Raw genomic sequence first — 12447 nt, 5'->3', positions numbered from 1 at the left:
CATGCTGTTAGTGATTGACTTATACTCAAAAGTAAACCCAGTGCCTGCCAGGAGCCTTTTGTGTGTGTCATTCCCTCCTCTTTTGCCTCATTTCCTGACACCTCTCCTGTGTCTAATTTTGAATAAAAGAAAAATGCCCCCTAAAAAACATCAATAAGCGCTCATTTTTAGAGGGAAGATTTTTAAGCATTTGTCACTAACACGTTCAATTCCCCCTAGGAGTTCACGCATAATTAAAATTCAATACTGAATAACTCTCACTCACTCTGAAAAATGAGCGTAATGTTAAATCAAACAGATCATTACCAAAACTGTTCCTTTTTATAGAAAGGACAATGTCGAATTAAGTAAAGGATTTCTGGGAAATGCAGGAAAGTGCTTTTTATGAAAGAGGGATTTTCTGGGGACAGACTCACAGTTATCCAGCTCTCTAAGCACCGCTCTTCTACTTTACAACATAACATGACCAGGCACCCGACACACCAGACAAGATGGGTGTGGAGCTCACACCCGCTGGTCTTATTGTCTACATACAGCACATGCTGTACTATTTATCCCCAATAAATCACATGATACTGTTGTACACACTGAATTCTACATGTGTTTTAACACGCTGTCCATTTTTCAGGGTTTCCCATTGTCTAAAAATGCCATTATTATATTGTCAGTGGTGACAATGCAGCATTACTTCTGGGAGTTTTGATGCAGAAATCCTTCCAACAGAACTCAGGCATGTTGAGGCAGCCCGAGCTTGTTATATTTAGTCAGACATGAAGTCCACCGCTAATGAATGCTGCTGGCAGGGTGTCTGTGAGCCCTGCAGAGATTACAGTGAGCACTGGTAATATGTGTCCTCTGTGAGCAGGAGCGACACAACAAGCCAGACAGACAGACCTACATAGAGCGGCAAAGGGACAGTTAGTATTAGACATTTTGATTTTACAGGCCAGATGACAAATATCACCTATATAATATATTCTTAAAAATGTAATTATTTTTTGTTTACATTTTGTTTATTAGGTTTCACTTATAAGCAACAGTCATTTTTAGTAAGGTACTTTTACAGAGTGAACCTTTTTTTTCAGTTTTTTTTTTTTACAATGTAGAAACAATTAACAAATACAGAACACAGAATTTATTCATTTGAGATAAATTAATTTTAAAAAATACAGAGTTGGATAAACATTGAAACAAAAGGAGGACATTTCAGGGAAATATATATTTTCCACTTCTTTCAGATTTCCTCAAATTTAGTCTCCTGAAGTCTAACTAAAAAGGTAATTCATTTTATTACAAAGATGTTATAAATTGTATCATACCAGTTCTCTACAGATGGGGTGTGTGGCTGGAGCCATTTCCTTGTAGTTGTTTTTCTCAAAGCTACACTCAGTATTCCAAATAAGTATTTTATTTCAATTTTTGTAGATGTTAAAAACTAAAGGCCAAAGAGGAGCTCATCCAACTTAAATGTAATTGTTGTCCCAAGTAATGATTATTTTTCTATAAGTCTATTTTTTGATTTTTTTTCAATGATGTGCTAGAAACTGGAGTAATTTAAAAAATAACAAAAGTAGCTCAAAAGAAAACAAACAAACAAAAAATAATGCCATCAAGTTAGATTTCCCTTGTACCAGAGATGGTCACTGTAATATTGTATGTCACCCTGGTTGTATAGAAGCTATTGTGTTGTTGTTGTTGTTTAGAGTCCAGTGAGTACAACATTTTATTGGTGGGCAGTTTTGCCCTCAGGCATCAATAGCTTCCACTACCACAGTTATAACCAGTTCAGCTGAGAAATTGGGATATTCTTGGCTTGAGACTAAGTTTAGATCATGGATTGTTTTCTGCTCCACTGCCTCACACGATGCTCAGCTCTAGTGATTGTTCCTATGAGCACATTGCAATCCTCTAAATTGGCTGTAATCTGTGCTGCCGGTTTGATCTATTCCACTAAACCCTGCTGTCTGCACCACACTGTGGCTATTGCATCATATTTGTCCAACTAAGCTTAGCCATTTTCTTGCTATGTATTGCTCATTAAAATACTTGTAGTGCATCTATAAGGGGCATGCAGCACACATGAACACACACATATACTTTGTTTAACCTCTGGGCTTACTTATTTTATCTCTGTTGACTATTTCATTTGCTCTGACATGCAGGCATTGACCTTTAAATCAGATCAGCTTCGCCTCCCTTTTTCCAACATTCATGTGAAATCAGAGGGAAGTGTTAGTCATTTTTAGGTTTCAGTTTAATAAACATTCTAGATAATGGCCTCCATAAGGGCTTGCCTGATTGTGAATATACGTGTTGATAAATTTCCCATAAGCATGTTTTTATGCCTTCACCACCAGTGACAGCTGTGTCCCTACGTACATCTGTGTGTATTATTTAATATCTCAAGAACACCTTGAGGGAATTTCTTCCAATGTGGCAAAAATGTCCACCTGAACTCAACGATGAGCTGATCAGATTTTGCTGGTCAAGGGTCAAAGCGTGATCTTGTTTTCATCTCATTCTCGTGAACATAACATATCAAGAGAGCCTTTAGGGAATTTCCTCAAATTTGGCACATATGTCCACTTGGACTCAGGAAGGAACAGGTCAGATTTTGTTGGTCAGAGGTCACTGTGACCTCACAAGACATCTTTCAGGATAGAATAGGATTCACTTAATAAATCCCCAAAGTGGAAACTGGTCGTACAAAAAATGGCTCTAACTTAAAATGTCATACCCTAATTATGACAAAATTTCACATAAATGTCTAATAGAATAAATCAATATAGTGATGACATTTTATATTCAGAAAATCATAGGTCAACTTCACTGTGACATCATAGTGTTCTGCAGAAACATTTTTTTGGTCCGTTATTCAAGCCATAACTCAGGAACAGAAGGGGAGACATTTGGTCGGATGCTGAATTGGTGACACTAATCTGTGGTGCCCACCTTGAAATTCTGCTTACCGTGCAGATCTTCTGTGCTGCCGGGTTGGTGATGTGTATGAAGCATCCACATTTTTTAATCCTCTGCTTATTTGCAGCGACATACATATTTGGGGCATTGTCTACTGTCATGGCGGCAACTTTGTGTTCTCTCCTGTTATTCAGGTCGTCCATCACAATTGTATAGGTTCTGTTGATATTGAACTTCAGATGATTGCTGTTGCACCATGTGATGAAGCTCTCGATCAGTCAACTGTACTTCTCTGTAAAAAAAAAAAATAGACTCTATGTGACAAAAGCATGTTTCTCACTGGAAATTTTCAGATGTTTTATGATGAATGAAGAAATCATGCAACATAATAACCCTTTAAAAGATGACAGTATGATTCAACTTTGTGGCACTGACCCTTTTTTCTCTTTCAGGGTCGGACTTTCAGTGTAATATTCATGTAATCCCTGTGAAAAACGAGGAGGGAGTGGTGATGATGTTTATCATAAATTTTGATTACATCGTGGATGAGGAAAGCGACAACTCCACAGAGAAGATAAGCCCGACGTCCCCTACAAAGTCAGATCAAAGTGAGTATATGATATACCATTCCCCCCTTACTGTGACTTAAACGTACCTGGAAAAGCATTGCTGCTGAGTGAAAAAGTAGAAAAAGAAGTGGGTCTGTGTTTTGTCCTTGAGTTTGTGGTATTTAATTAGTTGAAATTTCCTTTTTACCCCACACAAGCATTTTCCAGGTAAAAACCTCTTTCATGATCAAAGTCGTAAAAAATCATAATGCTGTGCCAAAAAATTATGCATGGCATTGCATCAGTCGTGCATTTGTCACATTTTTCTCTCTTTCTGTCAAATTAAACCTGTGCACATTTTGTGAAATGGCTCCATTCCTAAAACAACGAATTCCTCACTCCTTTAACAAAGATCAGTTGCATGAGTGGATGACTGAGAGTGAGATAATTCATTAAAATAGCCCTCTACATCTCTTAGACACTAATTAAGCACCAGAGATTTTTATTAAGTCCACTGAGATGCAGCATGTAACCTCCAAACATGTTTCCAGCTTCTATTAGTCCAAAAAAGTATGCATTATTTAGTTTGTCAGTGCCATGCAGCTTACATGTACAATGATGAAATACACTGTGTGCATTCAGGGAGTGAGTGGTGTGCTTACATAACCATATCATTGAAAATGTTAAATTCTTAATCGTTCTATCTGTTTTATGTCTTTTGCAAGAGCAGCATATACAGCTGCCTCATTTTTTATTTGGATGTGTGTCAGTAGGTGTAAATGTCAGTGAGACATTCCAGCTCCTCTCTGATTGGAGGCACTCAGCATCTCTTCTCTGACCGGAGCTCAGCTATCCACTTTACTCAGCGTGAATTCCTCCAGGGCACTGGCATTCAGTTTGTGCTGTACTGGGTGTATGCGTGTATGTATGTGTGTGCATGTATGTATATGTGTGTGTGCTTGCGTTCATGCGTGTGTATGTACGTGTGAGCGAGTGCATGTGTCTGTTGCTAACATTGCTAATCGGAGTTGATTGCTTGTGACCGTGCTTCAGCAGGGAGACCTGTGGGTAGATGGGGCACATAAACAAGTGATGTGACTTTTGATTAGAAAGAGTCTTGACTACACGCACACATCACACTTAAAGTATGACCTTACTGTTGTCTTTATCTTTGAGCAGCCTTTAAATAACACCAGGGGATAAAAGTGTCATTTTACGCTACACATGGTTTGACTTCAATGGGGTTTTAAAGACTAATGCAAATACATTTGTAAAGCAGCTGCATGCTTTAAGGTGATAGTTGGGTTTCCATCCAAATGTAGCACAAATTTGAAACTAATTTTCTGAATATCATCAAAACAAATGGGAATTATGTGCTTTTCCATCCAGTATCTGATTATAGGGAGTTTATTTTTTTCCCCTCAAATTGAAAATGAAGTAAAAAAAAAAAAGGCAGATGAAAATGCACCTTGTATTATCTGCATAAATTGTCTTTTTCGTTTCCGCACCAAAAATTAAGTATTTCTGCAGGTGTGTATGAAAAATAAATGTATTCAACAGCATTCAGACGATAGCTGAATACTAAAAATTGACACTGGCGACTGAGATTTCTTTCAGGTTGTCAGACCTTTACAGCGCAATGACAGGACCACTTCATTGGCAGAGGAAGAGCTTTGACATATCACTGCCTTTAAAAAAAGAATACATTAGCATTTTAGCTGAAATGATCAGGAAGACCATTCCCACATGGCCAGCCATACACTTTTGTGTTGCAGCCTATGAAAAGTTTTTGGACATTGGGGAGCTAATTATGATCTGCTGTTGACAGCAGGCAATAAGCCCGCAGGTGTCAACTAGCACAATATTGAGCCTGGAAAAGAGTAATCCCTTATTCCCTGAGCTGCCATCGCAAACGCACCATTCAGCAACTTCAACATGCCTTTAAGGCCAAAACCAGAGACAATACTTACAAATTACTCAGCAAAAACATACACTGCTCAGTGCTTCTTTCTACTGTTGATCCAACAACATTAGAATCCATCTATGAACTTTCAAAATAGAGACCCAGTTTCTTTCAGTATAAAGGTCCAGACCTAGCTCCTTCCAGATGTTCAAGCTTCTCAACCTATCACTAAGGGTGAGCACAGGCGCCCTGTGAAGGACAGTCAGGTGCGCTGCTTGTATCCACAGTCTCATTCATGATCTCGTCTTTTGGGTGGACCATATTGACACATCCACCTTATTCTCCTGATGAAGGAGAAGACAGCTGTCAAAAATTGCCCACAACGCTGGGATACAAGCCCTCATTCAAAAACTAGAGGAGGAGACTGTGTAGAGATGTAGATGTGCAATCCTCACACTTGGGACATCATTTTGATGTATGACACATGTTGCTGCTTCTATCAATCTGGCTGTAATGCAGTTGGGGGCCTGACTGTTTGAACACCGCTCTTATACCAAGAGCTTCACCTTCAGGCTCAGCTCCACTTTTGTACCTCAAAATTCTGTGTCACTGCTCATGTTGTGTCGATTGTGCTGTTAATCTATTTCTCTCACTTGTGATCAACGACCTTAAGACACTTATGCTCTTTCAGTTGAAGCAGCAAACTCACTCTCAGCTCTAATGGCACAATCCAAGTAGAGTACAATAGACTTGGAGTTAATTCTCATCTTCGCCGTGTCACACTCTGCGCTGCAAACCTTCCCCAGTAATTCTTGAATACAACTCATCACTGAATCAAGGGATTTAATCAGTCTACTCGCTAGTGGGAAATCCCAAGTAGGTAAACCTCTTTGGATGCTTCACACTTAAAAGTCACATGTGGTGCCATTAAGGCCACATATGAGTTGTTAAGATCACATGGCAGTTATGTGTGAGTCATCATAGTCCCCGTGAATTCAGGTGTGAATTGGTTTTAAACCCCCTTAGACTAGATGGCAAGACAGCACTGTCAGCTGCTGATAAGCTTTTTCAGGAAAGCTTCAAAAGGTCAAAATAGTGGCAGGATTTAGTAAAAACTCCAGAGCAACACACACGGGAGAGAAGCTGTGCAGTTATTCTACACATACAGTATATGGAGTGTCCAGTTAACACAGCCGCCCTGTGTTTTACAAACCCAGCAGCACACCGATGCAGATACCTGTCCTCTCTAATGACCCTAAACCAAAACACGTCTCAGCAGGACACCGATAAATGAACAATAAAAAGCCATCTTTGTGAGAACAGAACAACCATTCCTGATCAGAGGAACGTGGGCTGAGTCACCATTTATAAGCAACTTACAATAACATCTTGATTTTCCCTCCACAAAACTGCAACACTTTTCAACACATGCAACTCTGATCAGTCGCACATCACTGTCATGTTACCTTAATCACACTCATGACGTCAATGTGTGAAAATATTTAAAATCATTGGACACCACACAAATTGAAAAAAACTGGTGAAGCCTCCTTAGCAAGATGTGACGTCTTCAAGACTAATTAATAAGAGCACTTTTGCAAGGATAAAGGAGCAGGTGTGTGCTTTATAGTGAATATGGGTTGTATTCACAAGGGGAGTGGACGCTCTTGATTGTTGCTTTACGCTATCTTAAAAACAGCTACAAATCAATGTCTGCATTTTGGAAGAGAAATCATGTGGCCATCTTGCATGTCCCCAGTGATGTGACAGAACAGGAAATGGTTAGGCCAGTCAGACGCCATCCTACAGTCTGCACTACATCACGCAGTCTGGAGCATGTTCACCGATGACAGTGAACTCACTGATTCTGTGGTGGATTTAATTTCTAAAACAACAGAAGCAACTGTACCCAAAACTACAATTTAATAATTTCACAACCAAGTCATCCTCTGCCGCTCTTACTGAGCCAGCCGTTACAGCAGTTCTTTTTCGGGAGTTTTTCCTCGGGTGATGTGAGGGTCTCAGGGCAGTGGGATGCCGTATACTGTAAAGCCCTCTGAGGCAAACCATGTTTTGTGATAATGGGCTCTATAAATAAAATTGACTTGACTTGACTTGACTTGACAAGTTGTAGGTGAAAGTTGAGGGTGGTATTGAAGTTGTATATTGCATGATTATCTGACTAACTGATCAGTTGATTAATTAATATATTATATATTGTTTTTAAAGGTGCTATATAAATACATTTTTATATATTTATTTATTTTATTTTATTTTTTTTACAAGAAAGGACTTTGACATTTTGCAATTTATTTTTTTTTTATCTCAGCTGAAACTGAGAACTATAAAAGTTAAATGAGGGTACTATCAGATTTTATAGTATATCACAATCTGTATTTAGTACCATGATATATTTTTAGGATGTACGGTATATGTGTGTGGGTAATGATGCCATTCTACAAGGACTCCGTTATAATCATTGGGACTACAGTGATTTACTTTTTTATTTTGTAAGGAGGATATTTTCCCTCAGCCACCCCAGCAACTGCATCCTATTGGGTTGGTACAAGCTCTACTTTTCCACACTACAATATGTTATGTAGACATTATATAGATATTATTTAAGTACTCGGCCAGAGCAACAGTAAAGAGCATTCACAGTGCAGATGACACAGACTCCCTGCAGAGAAGAGACAGGAAGGTTGTCCGTATCTCCTGTCAGCTCAGGATGTCATTAGGTTCCTCTCCAGGAAACTTGTTGAGTGTCATGGCTCTATTGTAAGCTGCTATAGTTGTAACATCAGCACATTTGGCCAGGGAATGGAAACAGATGGCAATGACGTTATGTAAGGAGGCTGCTGAGGGATGGGTGCCTCACGAGTGGGATAGGGCTCACTTTCACCCTCTTTCTATTGTTAATGAGCCAAAACTTTCTCTCCCTCCCAAGAGGTCATTAACATTTGCTGCTGTGTCCCGTCTGAAAATGTGGCTCCTGTACAAAAATTGGGTTCCTGTCTCAAATTAATGAGGCATCATAAATCGATTGTGCAATCTGCTCTTTTCCAATGCTCATGGGCACTGAAAGGAGATGTGTTGCAATATGGCAAAACCAAATCTCCTTTAATTTGTCTTCATTTTCATAGTTCCATGCACTGATCTTCTCACACGGGACATGTTTAACACTTAATAAGCTTTTGTTTGAAATTGGTGCTACATGATCAGAGAGAACAGAAAAAATGACTGTGGCTTTTACCATTAGATTTCAGTTTGCCCTCTTTTTTTTAATATAAGAAACAATATGGCATCCACTTGCTATTCACAAATATACATATTACAGCTAAACAGTGCACTTAAATATATTTCTGAAGACAGTTTAGGCAAGAAATTGGCAATAAAGGAACAAAATATTGGTTTGTTGGCTTGTGGAAATACTCAGAGTGCAGGAGTGCACTGTTACACAAACCACACAGTTCGTAAATTTCAAGCACTCTTGGAATGCACTGTTCGGTTACTGAGAACATCACACTCTCTATTAAGTCAATGGCTCATTAATTAATGTAGAAACAGGGCGCCCTCTTTCTTTGAACAACAGTGCTCTTATTTTAGTGTAGAGCATCAGATTGGATTTACAAACACACCATTTATGTCCTTGGAGGCAGGCATATGAATATGTGAAAGTACAATTTATAGTTTGAGCAACAGCCCTCAAGCCAGTGAAAATCTGTCAACTTGGCAGTCTGGATGTAGTGAAGATGGAGTGACTGAGTTTACCACAGTTCATTTACACATACAACCCACATTGTTATGGTATTAAGCTGAATGGAAAGTGTCGCTTTAATAGTGAAATGAATGATTTGGCTCTTTAAGTCACAGACGATCCTGCAAAGATGACAGAAATGATATCCCCTGTTTGTCTGGGGACAAATGAAGTATGGACATCTCATAAAAAATGTTATTAAAAAACAAAAGTACACAGAGGCACACTTGAGAAACCAGAGCCATAATTTGTTCATTTCATTATTTATATTTTATTCTCAAAGTTGGGCCTCCGTGTACTTTCATTTTATCACCATTGTCACTGAAAGGGGAAGTGGATATATCAAAGGAACTTTAAGCACAATGTATAAATGATATAATAAATAATAATATAATCAGGAAAAGAGTGTGATTCACTGCTGGTTTCACTGTCATGATCTTTGCAATTGGTATCCATTCTCACTTCCATATACCCTCATATGTTTTGGGCAAATCTCTCATCTAATCATCATCAAACCATTGTGTATTCAGGGAAAACAGACTGTGCATTGAGCTATTTTATAGTAATACCCTGAATTCACATTGTTAGGCTAAAAGCATGTGATTGCAATCACAATATTACGATAAATTTCATGAAAACAAATAACTAGCAGCAATATCTGTCAAAAGTTACAGATAGCAATAAAAATAATAAAAAGGATGAAACGGTTAAATAGCAAACAAGTTTGCCATTATTGAAGAAATATAATAACATAATAACAACTAAAAAAATAACAGTAAAATGTTGAACATTCAAACAATAAATAATGATCATGTCTGTGAATTAACCAAAGCAGAAGCACTGTACAATAACCATATTATTTAGCATAAACTTAGAATGATCTACCTACACATACCTGTCTCTTATAGATTGTTCCATTTATTCAAAGCAAAAACACTAAAAGCTGATCTAGGAATTTCAGGAGATAAAAATTCCTATGAGTCATGAATTTCATCGTTTATTGTTTTAAAAACAATACTTTGGGATGTTTCTATTTTTCATGCTGTACACTAAAAACTTAACAAGTCTTGAATTTGTCTCAACTTTTAGGGAGGAGTAGATTCTTTCGCTTCCGCCAGGCTGCGTTAAGCCTAATGAATACCAAGCAATCTCTTCCACAAGAGGACCCAGATGCTGTGATGGTGGACCCGCCCAGAGAGAACGAGGGCTCAGTGGCCCTTCAGAGCTTCCCCTCACCCACCAAGAGCATTTGCAGTCCCATTGAGACCAATGACACGCGTGGCCTCATAGGCTCAAGCCACCACTCTTCCCAGGCTAGCATCGGCCCTGAGCCACTTGACCATTCATCCCCTAAACTCCCGTGGGAGAAGCTGTACCAGACAGAGCCACACCAGTCCTCCAATACCCTGTCAAACACCTTCCCCAGAGGCAGCATCAACAGCATGAGGCGAGCCTCATCCGTCCATGAAATTGAGGCCTACAGCTCCAATTCCAAAAGCATATTCAGGGATCGTCATACCAGTGAAGGTATGTACCGCAGTGTGTAAGTAAAGCCTACAGCTTGAATCTGTGATTAGTGTACAACGCCTCACTGGCCCACACATCACATAATGACTGAGTTTGCTTTCAATTGCAGACCAATGGTAATACTCTGGGGTCAGCAAGGCAATATACACCAATCACAGATAAGGTCTTCAAAAGTGATATTTACGACAGAGCTTTACTCGTATCATCCTTTCTTAAATGTGCGTAGGTTTATTAACATGTTTCTTCTTTATTTGCTCTGTCCACAAAATGCTGCCTTTAGACAATGTCAGAGGTAATCATGTAATTTTTGTGATTTCATTGCTCAGTGCTGTTTTGGAGCATGACTTCAAGTCAGGCAATCAGTATAAAAGCTCCTCAGAGATCCACTTTTGGTGGATAGGCTGAGTGGGCTGACCATACTTAATTATGTGAAATGATTTTATGCATAGACCAACGTGGTGATTTTGTCGCATCATGGGTCTGTAAAATCATTAAATGTGATCGTAAGCCTCATATCTGCTCTCATCATGTGCTAATCAAAGCATTGCTTTTACATCAACATGCATGAATGTATGCTTGTTTTATGTGATACTGTAGTAGTTCTACTGTTAGGCTAGTGTTCCAAGATACACAAATTATTAAAGGAGCTGCATGTGTCATTCAGAGCATATTCATGATTCAGAGTTTGTGTCTGGGTGGTTTGCATACGGCTCTCGTTATGGAGGTGGCAGAGGTGGCTGAGGTGGCGGTGAGTAGCTAACGATGCTAACTCCATATAGAGTGCTAACAATGGCATCAGTGCTGACAGAGCTAACATTAGCCCCCCTTACACTACTCGTTCACTGGCAGGTACACTTGAGAAGCCGTGAATATCAGCCGTCGTGCCACCTTGCCATTCTATACAAAAAGGTTAGTTTACAGATCAGGGGTGCAGAGTTGTCTCGCCTTTAAGCCGGCAGCAGAGATTGTAACAGTGTCAAAACAAGATCTGTCTAAAAGGGACAGCCAGCAGGACAGGACAATGGGCGGGATGGGTGTGAGGTTTTGAGTATGCGATATGTATGCGACCAACCAGCAGGAGATTTAAAATGCACCTAGCAGCAGCAGGAAATATCTGAAAATTGGGAAAACAGTGACTTTCAGGAGCTCCTTTCCGTCCAAGCAGAGGATGAGATCATCTGCAGTATCACAGGGATGTTAAATGACTGTTATTGCCATGTTATGCCATTGTTATTGTTCAGAAAGGGTTGCCACCACCTATGTAATATATCACACTAGAGGTGGACGCTGTTGTGTTAAACGATATGCCTGTCACACCTCTTTTGCTTCTGCAGTGCTGGTATTTTGTCTAAAAATCACAATGGAGCAGCAAGAGGCCGCCGTTGTTTGGTTCTGTGTAAAATGCAAAGGGGGCGTAAAGAAGGGACTTCGTTGCAGCCCTATGGGGTTATCTCTGTGTAAAAAAAAGGCTATTGTTACCTAGAAAAGCCAATGGGTTGGCACTATGCTTAACCCCTGTCCAGATATCAGCAGTACCTGCTGTATGAGTGGGGTTGCTGAGCGGCGGCGGTTTGTAAGCTATTAGGACACACTCACAGGGACTCACAGGCACTAACATGCATGCGCGACCGGACCAGCTGGAGCAATTACTCCATAATATCTTTACAGAGCTAATAGTGGTTTGTTGCCTTTTCAATGATCTGAATGCCACACAAAGCTCTTTACAGAAACACTCAACAGATCTCTGTTGCCACACATAAAGTTTTCTATAAAATGATTTTAGCAGATTTGCC

General features: G+C 39.5%; 1 protein-coding gene across 2 annotated transcripts in view; it reads left to right on the top strand.

Moving 5' to 3' along the window:
• The window catches only part of kcnh7b (potassium channel, voltage gated eag related subfamily H, member 7b), a 71767-nt gene that overhangs the window by 26764 nt on the left and 32556 nt on the right, over positions 1 to 12447 (top strand). For both annotated transcript variants that reach the window (XM_088083218.1, XM_088083217.1), the window contains 2 exons: positions 3372 to 3527; positions 10217 to 10654. In XM_088083218.1, the coding sequence (XP_087939344.1) occupies positions 3372 to 3527; positions 10217 to 10654 (594 nt within the window). The remainder of the gene's footprint in view (positions 1 to 3371; positions 3528 to 10216; positions 10655 to 12447) is intronic.

The sequence above is a fragment of the Plectropomus leopardus genome, chromosome 10 (assembly GCF_026936395.1).
Source record: "Plectropomus leopardus strain MGB_pleo_1.0 chromosome 10, ASM2693639v1, whole genome shotgun sequence".
NCBI classification, from domain to species: domain Eukaryota; kingdom Metazoa; phylum Chordata; class Actinopteri; order Perciformes; family Serranidae; genus Plectropomus; species Plectropomus leopardus.
The sequence above is the reverse complement of the archived record's forward strand: the minus strand, read 5'-3'. Positions and strand labels throughout refer to the sequence as shown.